General features: G+C 33.5%; 2 protein-coding genes across 2 annotated transcripts; both read right to left on the bottom strand.

The window, feature by feature from the left end:
• Window positions 1-7,013: 7,013 nt before the first annotated feature.
• LOC131608871 (F-box protein At5g39250) lies at window positions 7,014-9,809 on the bottom strand. The gene is made up of 2 exons (XM_058880454.1): window positions 9,647-9,809; window positions 7,014-8,035 (listed from the first exon to the last, which is right to left on the bottom strand). The coding sequence occupies exon 2, from the start codon at window positions 7,999-8,001 to the stop codon at window positions 7,246-7,248; it is 756 nt and encodes a 251-aa protein (XP_058736437.1). The 5' UTR covers window positions 8,002-8,035; window positions 9,647-9,809; the 3' UTR covers window positions 7,014-7,245.
• Window positions 9,810-11,835: 2,026 nt separating this feature from the next.
• Window positions 11,836-15,567, bottom strand: LOC131608873 (UDP-glycosyltransferase 83A1-like). Its single transcript, XM_058880455.1, has 2 exons — window positions 15,011-15,567; window positions 11,836-13,591 (listed from the first exon to the last, which is right to left on the bottom strand). The coding sequence occupies exons 1-2, from the start codon at window positions 15,504-15,506 to the stop codon at window positions 12,738-12,740; spliced, it is 1,350 nt and encodes a 449-aa protein (XP_058736438.1). The 5' UTR covers window positions 15,507-15,567; the 3' UTR covers window positions 11,836-12,737.
• Between the last annotated feature and the right edge of the window lie 998 nt (window positions 15,568-16,565).

Raw genomic sequence — 16,565 nt, forward strand, 5'->3', positions numbered from 1 at the left:
TAATTATGTTTTAATTAACTTAAAATATCCAAAAAACAAATTTCAAAAATTCCAAAAAAATTAGTTTTGTTCTAAAATCAATTAACAAACATTTTGTACATATTTTAAACTTGATTTCTAGGTTTAATCATATTTCCATCTTTTCTTTATTTTAAATTAATTAATAATGCATTAATTATATTTAAAATAAATCACAAAAATACAAAAATATGCCTTTTATTTCTTGCAATTTAAAATTCCTAGATAAATGTATAGGATGTCAAATTCATGTAAATAGGCTAGTTTACATTTCCCGCACAATCGATGTAATAGCGTAGATTTACTTTCTGCACTTTACATTTCCGCATTTTAATTTCCAGCACACCTATAAACTGCGTGTATGTCAAAGATAAAACTGAATCGTTAGATCACTAACTTCAAAGATAAATATCTGAATTCAATCACAATCACATTTGCACCTCCTAGGGTAACCCCTTTTCACTCTTTTCAAAATCAAAGTTACATTTCTACTGTTTCGAGTACAAAATCGAACCTTTTGTTTATATCCGACGAATGGATAGATTTTTAAAGGGAACAAGGATAAAGACCTCCTAACTCAGGGTAGACCTCCTAGTTTGCTTGCTCAAAATCAAAACAAACAAAATTCTCATACACTGTTGTTTTTCAAAACAAATTTTCCAAAAGACAATATTTTGTATACATCCAAACACGGATCATTACAAAATTAACGATCTTTTCAAAACATCTTTCGAAAGATAAAAAAGCATTTGTATATATCCGCACAAGGATCATTACAAATTCTATTTGCAAAGGTATTTCAAAAACACAGGTAAAGCATTCCGAATCAATTGAAAAGTAAAGCAAATGAGCTAAGCAAACTAAAGAGCCCATGGATAACCATGGATACAAAGGGTGCTAACACCTTCCCTTTGTATAACCTACCCCCTTACCCAGAATCTCTCAAAGGTCTTTTTTCTGTGTCTTTTATAAACCTTTCCTTCATTGGATAAAATAAAAGGTCGGTGGCGACTCTGTAAACTTTTTCAAAAAGTGACGCGAAAGCGTCCGATCGACAAAAAAAAGAGTCAGTTCACGTATCCCACACCACGGAGGGGTATGGCCCGAAAGGACGGCCCACATTCACCATTTAAAAAACCAGAACCCCGTGCTAAAGAAAAGAAAAGGATCATAGTCGCTAACCGATTTCCATACTATGTGCGTGTACGGATAACGGGCTTAATGTGATTGCGCTTGAATGAAAAGAGTGAAAGGAAAAACGAGAGATATAGGTTGAGTTATAATGGCATAATTCGAATTGGTTTGTATAAGGAGGGAGTTTTTGAACATTGTGTCGTTACGGTATCCTTGGTGTTGATATCTATTACCTATCGATGTAACATTTGCCTAACACAAATATAATTAGGAGTCGTGTCATGCCCTTGTTTCAAATCGAGCTTAACTATTTCTTTTTACCGTGTGGTTGATTGCTTGAGGACAAGAAATGGTTTAAGTGTGGGGGTATTTGATAACACGAAAATGTATCACATATTTGGCTTGATTTACATATATTATTTCCCTATTTTATCTTAATTATGTTGTTTTATGTTGGTATTATGCTGGTATTTTCATTGTTTTAGGTTTTATGTTCGTTTTAAGGACTATTTGTGAAAAGGAGAAGAAATGGAGCTAAAATGACTACTAATTGTGTCTAAAAGATGAAAAATGGGTGCTGAAGTGAAAAGGAGTTGCAAAGAAGACCCAATTGTGCAAAGATGCAAGCTCAAACCACAAAGAATGAAGAAATGAAAATAATATATATATATATATATATATATATATATATATATATATATATATATATATATATATATATATTATATATATAAGAACGTGGGCCCCACGTCACATTTATTTATATATATATATATATATATATATATATATATATATATATATATATATATATATATATATATATATATATATATATATATATATATATATATATATATATATATATATATGCCACATTATATAAATATATATATATATATATATAGATATATATATATATATATATATATATATATATATATATATATATATATATATCTATATATATATATATATATATTTATATAATGTGGCATATATATATATATATATATATATATATATATATATATATATATATATATATCTATATATATATATATATATATATTTATATAATGTGGCATATATATATATATATATATATATATATATATATATATATATATATATATATATAGTGACGTGAGTCACTTATATATTTGTGAAACATGGAGACGTCCGTCTCCTCCATTTTAGGGGGGCCACGTCTGCCACGTCTCCTTAGGAGACGCCCGTCTCCTCCCACTAGGTCCACTTGAGACGCACGTCTCAAGTCTGTTTTGAAATTGGAGAATTACACGCCGCAACGTACTTCTGCAGAGTCATTAATGTGCTACATTTTAGGAGAAAAAAGGGGACCAGCTAGAACGAGCAGTTACCACAAAGAGCATTATATAAAGAATCAGATATTCACGTAAAAGGGGTTGGACCATGCTTAGTCCCAGCCAGTGTTTTTAGTTCAGTATTATTTTCCTTTCATTCCAGCAATTTTAATTCCAACTTTTATTTCTACTTTCGTTCATATTTTCTCACAACAATTTCTACACCGGAAATTGTTGTGAATCTTTAAATGATCTAACCTTACGTTAGATTTGGTTTTTATTTTCCTTGCCTTTAATTTTACGCCCAATAATATTTGAAGAACAATCTAGCCAACCTGTGGCGGAGGTTCGAGTACTGCAAGATTCATATTTATTTCATTCAGGTTTATTATTTACTGCCTTTATATTATTTATTTGCATGATATATTATATGCCAATTAATATGCCTATTATCATGAATCGAATCTATTTATGCATGTTTAACCATATTAATATGCCTGGCTAATTTATTTAGATGTCGGTATGTAAAGTAAGTTAACCGTGGGATCCGAAATAAATTGGCTTAATTATGTTTTATTAAATATCACTTGTTTTTGGTTTGTATGTCTAATTTAATTAGTAAGTCTTAAAACCAATAGAGCGAAAGTTTGAGGGCTTAAGACGGTCAAAGGTTAAAATCAATAGAGCGAAAGTTTGAGATCTTTAACTGGATAGTAGACATGGGACATTAGTTTTAAGGATGGCGAAAGCGTATTAGAAATAATTTGAACTTATTTACTTTCAAAAAGTGTTTTTAAACCCGCGCGGGATGGCGAAAGCGTACGTTAGGGATATTAGCATGTTCCGAGTCAACAGAGCGAGAGTTTGAGATTAGGAGATTTAAGTAGATAACGACTTCATAAAACAAGCATTTTATTAACTATGTTGTTTTCAAAAAGCGTTTCTAAATCTGGTGGAATGGCGAAAGCGTACATTAAGAGTTAGGATCGTAGTCTGAATCAATAGAGCGAGAGTTTGAGAGGAGGACTTTTAAATAACATAGTTAGTAAAGATCTTTGATTTAATTAGAATCTGGCCAATGGAACTTCGGATCACCTAAGTTAGATGAAATACATACTGATATCCGTTTGTTATTATATTTTACCTAGACTTAAGATTTTAGTTTCCCCATATATAAAAAAACCCAAATATCATTAGCCTTAGCTTTACATAGTAACTTTAGATAACGGTAGGTCGATTTATAGTCCCTGTGGATTCGATATCTTTTAAAACTACATGACACGACTGTGCACTTGCAGTTATCCCGACTAATAGACACGCAAAGTCGCGATCAGGGAGAGTTTGTTAGGAGTGAATTAGTAGTGTTTTCATTTTTTAAATTAACTACCTTTTGAGCTAAAAGTGAACATATCTTGTGTCTTTTTAAGGATTTCTTTGTAGAATTGAACTTTTTGGGTTCGATGCTAATCTTAGAACAACTTGCATCACTTTGGGTGTTATTTGTGCAAATATTGAAGCTAAGAGGCAAAGACGAGGAAACACGCAGGCGTAGAGCTCTATAGAGGAAGAATCACAAAGAAGAAAGAAGAGTTAAAGGGCGAGCCGCGCCAATAATGGGCGAGACGCGCCAAACTCTCTGCATTGGGTTCGCGCCGTGCCATTGCGTACCGAGGCGCGGTGGCTGCGTTACAAAGTTAAATTATTATAAATAGAAGCCCTAGCCCTCATAAGAAGGGAATCCTTGGTGAACGAAATTGAGAGAGCAATCCTATTCCAGAGCAGAACCAAACTTCCGACGGAGAATTCAACATCAATTGAAGACATTCCCTTGATGAAGATGAATCCTTCCATGAATTCTTGTGTGTTCTTCATGACTATGGAGAGCTAAACCCCATTGTGTTGAGTTTAAGGTAGTAGTTAACCTATGAATATGCAATTACTTTGATTAATTCCTATGAACAATTGTTTGAATTTATTATCAATAAGAAATCTTGTTTTTATCTTAAATCATTGTGGAGTCTTTGATCGAAAGAAAGGATTCTAACTTTTGCCCTAGGTTACTATATTGATTCAGTCCCAATTTGCAGAGATGGAATTGTGATTGAGTCTTCATAATTATCGTTCTTTATTACTATTATCGATATTGATATTTGGAGAGATCGAATCTCATACCGGTAAAAGTCTATCTAATTTGATTTGCAGACATGGAATCATAATTGAGGATAAGTGAAGATAGTAATTCAAATGAGTGTTCATTTGTGATTTAATTAACAAATTGTATAGGAATAGGTTGATGAACCCTAAAGCTCAACATATCTCTTTAATCGTTAACAAACTTTCATTATTCGCATTTAAATTATTGTTTAGATTTGATAGCATTATAATCATAAAACAAATTCAACTACGTGTTCTCACTCAAAATAACTAACTATAGAACGGCAGTGATATTAAACCAATCCATGTGGATACGATATATACCGAAAATATTTACCCACAAATACTTTCAACAATAGACATCTCACCATGTGGCAGATGAAATGATGATGTCTACATGTGTCATCTGTCTACAAACACATTAAACATACCATGGTTAACCATAACACAATCGTTCTTGCACAAGTTTCGCATCTCAGATAGTTGCAAAACATCCTAAAACCACTGCTCATTAGGCTGATGCATGCCACCGATCTTCCGCCCATGGTTTATGATTTATAGCGGATCACGGTCTTGCAGAATATTACAAGAAACATAATGTAAGAAGATGAATCCAACCAATATAATTTAATATTACAACAAACATAACTTAAAAATAATGAATCAAACTAAATTTTACCTCTATGTCCCAGATATATCTGGCAGTATGGTACAGGTAAAGAGGTAGCAGTGATAAGTCCGACGGGCCTCCTCCAAACCCCAGTGGTATCTCTGCTACCTCCTAGGCTTGGGGTAACTCAGGTGTCGATGTTGTCTCATGGGCCTGGGATGCCTCGGGTGCAGATGTTGTCTCATGGGCCTGGGGTGCCTCAAGTGCCTCTAGCATCTGATTAACCTTCGGTGACTCGGGTACCTCTCTTGCCTCAGGTGCTTGAATAGGTTAACTCTGTCATCTACAGGAAGATGAAGGCGGGGATGTATGAGGAGGGGACACTCGTCTCTTATGAGAAGAGGAAAAAGAAGGCAGAGATACATTAGCCCTAGAAGGTGACACCTTCGCATCTATCGGACTAGAGGTAACAGAAGTCTGCGATGGTTGATCCTTTTCCCTCCGAATAGATGCATGTTGTGCAATCATGTCGTCTCTCAATCATTCTTGTCTCTCAGCCATAATTCCTAAAGTAAACCACACCACAAGTATCTCAATCCAAAAAAAGGCATAAAGAATTGCAAACTAATATACTACGGATATGCATCTCTGAGTTCTAGGTTTCCAAACATTGCGAAATTCCGAAAATGCATCTCTGGAATTTTCTACAACTCTCACCAATGTCAATAGCGGAATGCAGTCCCCTATATCATAAAAAATAATTTATTGATCAACAAAGCTACCTATCAAACTTGTTTCTCATTATGTATAAGCTATCTAACATATATAAACTATCTATTTCATAACCTAATCATCAATCTCTACAAATTTATACAAAAACTCAATAAAATTTACAAAAATCGATAACATACAAATAGTTGTTTGAAGTTGGTTGATTGGACTTGATGTTGATGTAGGAAGTTTTGAAGTTGCTCGAAGTTGCTTGATTACTTAAATGTGGTTCAAGAGAGTTTGAGAAATGAAGAGGTTTAGAGTTGTTTTTTTTTTTTAAGTGAGGAAGGGGAAGGGGTTCTGGCGCGTTTTCAAATAATTAGCGTCCGGAGATGTATCTTTGTAATATATATACGAAGATGTATCACCGTAATATTTTTTTCTATTGCCTTAGGGCCTAATTCAAGATTGCATTGCATTCGGTTGCATCCGGGGATACTTCTCTAAAATCTGGAGATATTATTGTATTTTTAGAAGGCGTGCTAGTAACCCATAGGATACATTAAGAAATTTCCTTAACCTAATAGTATGTTTACCAGACTTCAAAAAATACTCAGCCCCATATAAAGAATACTAAAAACTAACAAGCCAATTGCAGCCGGGTTCGTTTTTCATTGGGTTGTATTGGCCCAACTGAACTAAACCGAAAGAACCCAAATTTGACCCGACCGAATGCATTCGATTTACATGAATCTGGCAAATAGGATTGGTTGAATGCATTATGTCCACCCCTGGTACAAAGAGTGTTCACATAGAATATTTATGTAAAATTTATGATAGAAACTTTTACATTTTTCATGGGCTTTTATTTTCTAAACTTCAAACAAGCTACCGGCAATTCATTAATGAGAGAAACTTCAAACAAACACCATCCTTAATGAATTAAAATAAAACTCAAATCAAAGGTAGCTTTATACTTATACAAGGTGGGCTACAGAAACAACAACTATGATGAGATACATAACTATGATGAGATACATAATTGTTCATTAGTACATGCAAAAAAAATTAAAGTATTTATTGATGACCATGAAATTATAAAAAATTTACATACCCAAACATTCAAGATATTAACAACCACCAATTATACAAATTTGTGATGATAATAAGATGACAAAACCTTGTAATGTATGCACCCATGACAAAATAACAACATATCAACAAAACAAGTTTACATAAAACCATAATATCCAATTATTTTGAACCATTGCTGTGACATAACACTTTTAACATTCACTTCCAATCTAGCATGTCCAACAGCCACAAGACTTCTTCCTTAGAATTTGCCACATCACAGAAATCCATTTGGATCCCAAATACATCCATAAGATCTTCCTTTACATCTTCCATGAATAGTAAAGAGATCCATGCCCGGATGCCCGACAAAAACGGGTAGCCAGGGGATATTTCTAGGTAATCAAATGCCAAGGCTCTATATGATGACCGGTCAATATAATCGAACATGGACTTATTTATGACGCATGCAACCTTGTTTGTATCGTTCCGTCCAACCATCACAGAGACACTGACATTCTGATTTTGGCCAGAAGGGATAGTAAACCGAGGTTCCACCGGAAAAGTCATCTTGTATTCAGAACCCTCGAGGTGAAACTTGAGCAGATCGCAAACTCCAGATGGTGGACTTTTGAAACCCGACTGCAGGACAGAGCCGGACACGACTTCTGAGAAGAGAAGGTTGTTTTCAGCCCAAATGTCGATGAAAAAGTCTAGATCATCAAAGGAAATTCTCGGAGGGAGAAGAGTTTTGCGATGCTGGCGTTTATGGAAGGTTTTGTATAACTTGTAGTAGGTTTCAGTAGGAGGGTTGGGTTGCTTGCAGATTGACGGCCATCTCTTGGCACACTGACATTTCCAAAAGAAATCGTCTTTAGCTAAGTCTTTCCACTGCTTACAGACAGACATACAAGAAGCGAGATCAACACCTTCCAGTAAAGGGAAAACAGCCTTCAGAACTTCTTCGGATTCCATTGATGATCCCGAGTTTCAATCAATTGATCATACACTGCAATGAAGAATTAAAAATGTGAACATTTGAAAAATTCCAAGAGAATGCAATAGAAATATGGAAATTTTTTGACATGCTGTCGACTGGTAAGACTAAGACATAAACACTTCTCTAGGCAAACATAATACTTGCATCAACAAAACAAGCAATGATTAATGAACAGCAGTATGCAGACATTTTACCACACAATCAAGTACATATGCTAAACATCCACCAACAAAATACAGTTTTTATTCTGAAAATTCAAAAACTTGGTGAATCTTGGGGGGTTATTCATGAAATTCAAATTCAATCACAAGATAAGTCCAGTGCCTATCATCATTACAAAGGAGAAGAAGGGAAACATAAAGGGCACAAAGGAATCAAAATAAGATCCTGGTTAAATGGCGTTGAGCGTGCACACAAACAATTAACAAAATACAAAAAGATCTCTTAAAATCTTTGCTATATCAAAAGAGGTAAGATAACTACAGAGTATTTAAGTATTTAACTGATACAAGTACTCTCCAGGCCAACCTTATAACTAATGGTGAAGGAAAGAATCTCATATCGCCAAAGATAATGACATTATGATAATCTGTTTTTTTCAAACTAAGGACTGAAACATTATGCTTTCCTATATCATCTGCATTAGGCAATCCTCACTCCACTTAACATTCTTGTTAATGCAAGACACAATGGACAGGAATCTGGAGCCGGAATTTAGAGCATTCGCTGCAAAAAGACAACCAGAAGTACACTACCCAATCTTTAGCAATCCAGCATATAAATTATAAAACTAACTTGTTTCCCTGCAATTCAAGTTTTTAAAAGACTCAGATCCTTTAGCATACAGGGTGTGCTAATTTGTGTAGTGTTCCGGGCCGTCCACAACACCCAAGACCCAATTATGAAGAAGCAAGTTACCACACAAGGGACATGTAGACCCTTTCCCCCCGTGTCACAGAATATCTTTCACAAGAATATCATGCTAATCTCCCAAATCAATCCAACGGCTTACCGCATCACATGCCATTCCACACACATTTATCAATCATTCCCGCTAAAAGAGTAAAACGCACCACTGCACAGGTATTCAAATCCTTTTTTCCATTCAAACTTCACTTTTCACTCTCTCACAAACTTAAACTTTGGAGTGTTAACCTTGCAGGTCAACCCCCTCTCCAGATAGTAGTTAATTCCGCACAACTTTTGCAACAAATTAGACAATAAAAAACTAATATAAGGGCTTACAGCAGTGTATACAACATAACAGAATGAATACAAAATCATGATTTGGGTAAAAAAAAACGATTTTTTCTACTAAATTTTCATCAACACACAGTTCAGATCAGACATCAAAACTGAAAAACACAAATAACAATAAAACACTTCACTCAAATCCATCAATACACTGCAGAGAAAATCATTTCAAATAAAATAATCAAAACAAAAACATCTTCTATATGTTTCAATTTAACACGATTCAGATCAGAATACACACATATATTCAATTAACCACAGAACAACATCGTTGAAAAATTTCAATATTCTAAAAGAAAATTAACACAAAAAAAAACGAAATCAATATGATAATTGAGAAGAAAGAGAGAGATATGAATAAATCACCGTTGATTTATGGGAGTATGGATTATAGAGATCTGGAAGTAGGAGGTTATTGATGTAAACCCTAGATCATGATTCACGATTGGGGAGATATCTGTTAACTGGTCTAACGAAAACGAAAATGGGAGGTAAGGTAAGGGAAGTAAGGAAAAGAAGGTTTTTTTTTTTTTTAATTTAATTTAATTTTGTTAAGAAAGACTTTTTTTAATCATATGGAATTATGTGTATTGATTTGATGTAAAATGGGCCAACTCTGGGCCAATTCAATCCAGGTGGAGTTTGGAATGAAAGTTCAGAAATTCTTACTGCACTCGTATACCTTCTCACATATTTGTGGTGAAAATTCCAAAATACTCATTTAATTCGGATATGCATATGCGAATTTTTTTCAAATCGCATATGTACATATAAAGTCACCCTTTTAAAAAAAATTAATTCAGATATACATATCTGAAATAGTTTGGGTTATTTCATAAAATGCAAACAGTCACCCAATTGTTTACAAACGTGAAATTTTATCAAGTTAAATTCAAGCAATCATACTCTATAAGTTCCATTCAAGCACTCCTATAATCTCAAAGTCAATTTCAAGTTCTACTCAAAGTGCCAAAGTGAGTTTTCTATACTTTCTATCTCTAGCTCATAATTATTTTGGAGATGTTTAGGGTTGTTAGAATTTAGATAAATGTGTAGGTTGATGTTGGTGATGTTCAATGTTAGTGTTTAGATTAAAAAAAAATTAGATTTTGGATGAGTTGGGGCAAGAAATGGAAGTTGAACAACAATGGTTGTGCGTATGTTATTTCGGAAGTGCATATTTGAAATCCCCCTAAACTAGTTTCAAATATGCACTTGCGAAATATCCTCTGAGTTGTTTTTTTTAATTTTCAAATTTGTTTCATACTCTTACTAGTGGCTTTGTTTTCAGGAAAATGGTTGACAACCAGGCACCGACCGATTGACTTAGACAGGGGAGGTCAACCCACACAGCCTCGGCTCGGCGCTAGAGAGCTGCACAACAAGTCGTGACTCGGGGACGAGGTCGAGTCTGAGTCCAAGTCCAAATGGATGAGGCACCTATAGGATCCTCATCTGCACCGAGGAGTCAGCAGTCTCGGGCGTCTTCCTCTCGTGAGGTTAGTCGGGAGGAGGAAGAGGTATATGACGAGGATGAGGTACCCGAGGTTCACCATGAGCACAACGATGATGCTCATGATGATGCTCAGGACACACAAGATGCACTTACCCGAAAGGGCCTTCAGAAACGTCCGTATCGATATACTATCATGATCATGCTGCTCGACATATTTGGGACGGCGTGGTTGTTTTTTAATTTAAACGGTTTACTTACAAATAGTTGAATTTAAAAGGTTTATCTAGGATCCAACAACAACTAACATTCTTGTTTTTTTACGGGAACAGATGCCCAAAAAATCCGTGAACCATTCGCAAAAAATATTTGATTTATTTAAACCACTGGCTGAATGGTTTAATGATGTTGTTGCTAGATCCGGACTTGGCGAGTTATGTTGTACCAGATATGTTAGATAGGAAATTGAATAAGCTTTCGAACGCTTTGAACCGGGCCCAAATCGGAGTTACGGTTCTCAAGTTATGGCAAAAACACTAGTGCTGATTTTTTTCATGACAGCACAGACCACGCGAAGCGTTCCCTACGACTTTGGAATTCAATAAATAGGGGAAAATCAGTTTTTTTTTGTATGGGTTGTGTATTTTTGAGTCCTAACACCATCACAACCATTTTTTAGTAGAAAAAGCTTGAACACAACAATGGAGCTTTCATTTTGATGATCTGGAGTCGAATTGCTCATCAATCGAAGTTGACAAACTAGGAGATTTGTGATTCTTCTTCTCTTATCTCTATGTATTTTCTATTTATTGGGTTTTTTTTTGTAATTTTTCTCTGAACCTATGTATATTTCTTACTTTATTGTTGTATGAAGTTTGCTTTACAAATCTTTGTCGGTGTTTCCTTGATCTTTTTGCTTAAATGCTTTGGATTTATGTTGTTATAGACATATAGCTCATGAATCTTGATTAGGGGGATATCTGTTAGCTTTAGATTCTAGAGATAGGTTTGGGATTAACATCCACATAATATCGGAGTTTAATGCCTCTGTGTTGTTCGACCGGTTGAGACATCGTCGAAAGAGCAATATGGTTGAATTCTCATCGGTATTTCAGAAATGGACATTGATGTGAGGGATATGTGGTGATTTTGACGAGTATTGTAAGTTGAGTGCAACAGAGTGATAGGTTTAAGTTTGTGACGAGTAGTTTACTTTTGTGTCGGATTAGTTTCTCTTCTCGAAAGTGTATTTATTTTCTGTTTATAATTTACTTTTCCGCACTTTACGTTAAAACCCATTTAACAAGAACTCAAGAACTAAGAATCTGTCGAACGACAATTCTTTTCAACCAGTCCTTGTGGAGACGATAATTTCTCGGATAAATACTTCTAAAACTTTTGTTGCTTGCCCTCTACCGCTTCAACAATGGCGCAATTTAGGGGGATCAAACGAGAAGTATTTTCAACTTGGTGACTACCTTTAGGAACAACACACCATTGTAAGAGACACATCACATACTCATCCAAAACCTTAAGTTTATAGGTGTGTGGGTTCTCCTACTTATAAATACTCAAGTCTCCACATTTCTAACCAATGTGAAATTTCCCCATATTACTCACACTTGTAATTCTTTTTCAACAATTAGAAGTACTATTGTAGTCCAATCAACATTGTAAAAATTTGGATAAGTAAATTGTTTAGATTAATAATAATATTATAATAACATGAACAATAAAAAAACTATATAAAAAAAGTATATTTACTAAACAAATCAGGTCGAACCAAACTTTATGTAGATTAAGTCATATATTTCTATCGACGACTTGACATATTTTCATCCCTATGAAAAATGCATAACTATTATTGTGATGGAGATTCATAGCTCGAGTGATTTATATTCGAATAAAGTGATTGAAGTAATAGAAGTGGAACTTCAAATTAGTTTTTCAAGTTTGTGCTCAAATTTAGTATTTCATTGGAAGTAACAACAAGTGTGAGTATTCCTATTCCTTGGCCCAATTGATAAATTTGTTTAAATTCTTACCCCCTTCTTCTTTGTTCTTCACCACCATTTCCATTAACTTCAAAGATCTTTCTTTAATTTCTTCATCTTCAAGTAATTCCTCCACCTTCTTCTTTATCTCTCCCTTTGTTATCAATCCATCTTCATCTTTTTTAAATCCCAATCCAACTTTCCATACATCACAAATATATGTCTTGTTCATAAGTTGATCACTATAAAATGGCCAACACAACAAAGGCACCCCATTACACACACTTTCAATTGTTGAATTCCAACCACAATGTGTAATAAAACATGCTATTGAAGAATGTCCCAAAATCTTCTTTTGTGGTGACCAACCCACAATTTTACCTTGATTTCCTTTGAACTCATTAGGGTACTCATATTCTAGACCATTATCCTTATGTGCCTTATCTTTCCTCACAACCCAAAGAAAAGGCCTTTCAAGAAGATCAAGCCCAAGAGCTAACTCTTTGAATTGGTTTGGCCCAATTGATATCAAACTACCAAATGAAACATATATGACTGATTTAGGTGGATGTTGATCTAACCATTCTATGCAAGTTTCATCTTCTTGCCACAAAGAACCAATATTGTTAAGCTCATTTCCCATCAATGGGCCAATTGGTAGAAATCTTGGTGATAAGGAAAGTGCTTGAGCCTCAAGATCCATACTAGTGTTACAAAGCCACCATTCTCCTAAATTCATATTTTGCATTTCTTTCATCATATGAAGGAAGAAGAAGGAACTAGTTAAGTTATACCATGGCATGGCTGCTGCTTCCATCATAGGCAAGTTTGTGGAAAGTTGAATCTCTTGTTTTCTTGGAAGACCTGAAATTCCAAAATGCAATTAATTAACAAATATCTATATCTTATGGCACAAAATGTAACATTTGTCACATTTAAATTATGGTTAATAATGTCTTGTAAAATATTGTTAAGGTGTTAACTAGTAGCTCCAATTGTTTTTCAATGATTAAAATTGCATATAACCTACACATAGCTTCAATAATCTTAAAACAACTTTGTCTACTTATGTCGACAAAAATGTTTTCTAACTATTTCATATTTAAATGGTTGGATATTGATCATTAAAAAAAAGTAAATTATAAATTTTTGTTTTTGGCCTATTTTTTAGATTGTGCGTAAAGATAAGGAATTCGAATCCTATACATATTGACTTATTTACAACTCTAGGGAAACATATGCCCCCACTAGATTTCCCAAAAAAATATTTATATGTGTATATAAATATTATCAACATCTAGATATTTATAAGATTTTAAAAATGAACCAAATTTAATAAATAACAATTTTAAAATTATTTGTATGTATAAAAGACGTATATTATGAGAGTGTCATTTTTACGTGAGAACATGAGAATGAATCTCAACCACAAAATTTTAAAATAAATGGTGAAGATCATGTGTCATTCTTTTTTTCTCTCCATTATTAAAATAAATGAGAGGGGAGAAAGAAAAAGAATGTCACGTAATCTCCATCATTTATTTTAAAATCTAATGGTTCAAATTTATTCTCACATAAAAATGACATTCTTATAATATATGTCCTCATATATAGGACGTATCCTATGAGAATATCATTTTTATATGAGAACATGAAAATGAATTTGAATCATTAGATTTTAAAATAAACGGTAGAGATTGTGCGTAATTATTTTTTCTCTCGTCTCTATTATTAAAATAAATTTGGGAGGAGAGAGACAAAAATAATGTCACATAATCTCCATCATTTATTTTAAAATTTAATGATTCAGATTCATTCTCATATTCTCAAATAAAAATGACATTCTCATATAGTATACGTATGTGTCATTCTTTTTTCTCTTTTCTCTATTAAAATAAATTAGAGAGAAGAGGAAAAAAAAACATGATTCAGATTCATTCTCATATATATATATATATATATAAAATTTTGACGTCATTTTTTAAACATTGATGATGTCATTTTGATTTGATACTTATGTAAATTAAATTTAAATAAATTTTAAAAAAAGATAATTAATATACATTAAATTTACATTTTATAATAATAGTTGATTCGTATAAGATTTGAAAATCTTAAATATATTATTTAGATACTATGCAACGTATAATTGAATGAGACAAGAAGAGTACATATAATTGAAGGTTGTGGACCAAATGGAGTCCATGGCTAGAATTGTTTCTGATACTTTTGTTAATGGTGGAAGAATAAAAACATATAAAAGAATAAAAACATTTTTTTTACCAGTTTGAGAATCAATAATTCCTTCATCAACAAGCCTCTCCATGGAATCAAAAGAGACCAATGAAGTTGCTGAAGCTGGCCAGAAAAGAGCTCCTTTAATTCCCAATTTGCATGCAATTTCCAAAGCCCATCCCATATTTTTAGTGACAATTATACAAGAAATCTTGTTATCACTATCAAGACCATTAATATCTTCTATGAGTTGTGGAAGCATGGAACTCATAGTGATTCTTGTGGACAATATAACTTTGCCCACATCTTTTCTATCATCTTGAGGACTCACACCATCTGGAAGAGACACAAGGTTAATTTGTGATTTCATGTGTTTCCCTTCCTCACAAACAATTGAAGTAGTTTTCATTTTGTTGTAATTCTCATCTGAAGTTAAGAAAGTGATTTTGCAACCATGTTTGGCTAAAATATGAGAGAATTGCATAAGAGGGTTTATGTGTCCTAGAATTGGGAATGGTATTGCAAGAAAATGTGGGTTGACCATAATAGAGAAGATGGGAGAAGGGTTGTAAATAATTGGTGTTATAAAATAATAGCATGATGAAAACTTAGAAGTGACGCCCTTTTATATATAAATTTATGGAATACATCAAAAATTGGATAAATGATAAATCTAATTAACATCCCTAAAACTTTTTAAAAAAATGATGTATTTACATAAAAATTTTAGTATTCAAATGACCACGTCAAATAAACATCAGTAGGACACGTAGTCTGACCACTACCTTGTCATGAAGACTTTCGATATAAGAAGTTAATCTCTTATTCAAATTATTGATTTTAATACCACATTCAATTTACGAGAGGAGCATCCAAATTAGTTTGAGAGAGAGAGAGAGAGAGAGAGAGAGAGAGAGAGAGAGAGAGAGAGAGAGAGAGAGAGAGAGAGAGAGAGAGAGAGAGAGAGAGAGAGAGAGAGAGAGAGAGAGAGAGAGAGAGAGAGAGAGACCATTTATTCATCCAAAACCTTAAGATATTTGATTTATTGGTCCTCTCCTTCATAAGTGTTCAACCGCCAATTTTACAAACAACACGAGACTTCGAACTCACACGTGTATACAATAAACGAGAGAATGTTGGAGTTGGTTGAAAATATACATGTTAAAGAAGTCTCACATCGCTTAGTTTTTGTAAAGGAAGAGGGAGTCCAAGGCTATATAAAGGATTCGAGTTCTTCGCAAGATGTGATAGTCAAAAGCACTTTAAGCTTGTAGTTGACTTTTTATATTTTCTCTTATACTCTTGTGTTAGAGAAGAGTTAGAGTGTTGTGATGGATAGTTACCTTTTTTTTTTTGGAGAGTGCGGGTGTATTTGAATCTAAGGGTGGTTGAGGGTAGTCTATGTATTGTACTAATTTTTACATTGTGTTATTCTCTCGTTGTCATTTGATAACGATTGTGGTTTATTATCGTATTTTGTAGTTTTCACGTCAATCTCTTATGTTGTTATTGTGTTTCTCTTTTTTCTCTATGCTTTGTTTTTACCAACAGTGATCAAGAGTCTTGGTTAGGTGGGATATAAATTTGAATTTGATTAGTATGT

The sequence above is a fragment of the Vicia villosa genome, linkage group LG6 (assembly GCF_029867415.1).
Source record: "Vicia villosa cultivar HV-30 ecotype Madison, WI linkage group LG6, Vvil1.0, whole genome shotgun sequence".
Classification (NCBI taxonomy): Eukaryota; Viridiplantae; Streptophyta; class Magnoliopsida; order Fabales; family Fabaceae; genus Vicia; species Vicia villosa.

Excerpts from the sequence above, each read along its gene's own strand:
- LOC131608873 (XM_058880455.1), bottom strand. The coding sequence starts at position 15,506 with ATGGTCAACCCACATTTTCTTGCAATACCATTCCCAATTCTAGGACAC. Across the intron at positions 13,592-15,010 it reads AATTATTGATTCTCAAACTG|GTCTTCCAAGAAAACAAGAG; the intron begins GTAAAAAAAATG and ends TTGGAATTTCAG.
- LOC131608871 (XM_058880454.1), bottom strand. The coding sequence starts at position 8,001 with ATGGAATCCGAAGAAGTTCTGAAGGCTGTTTTCCCTTTACTGGAAGGT.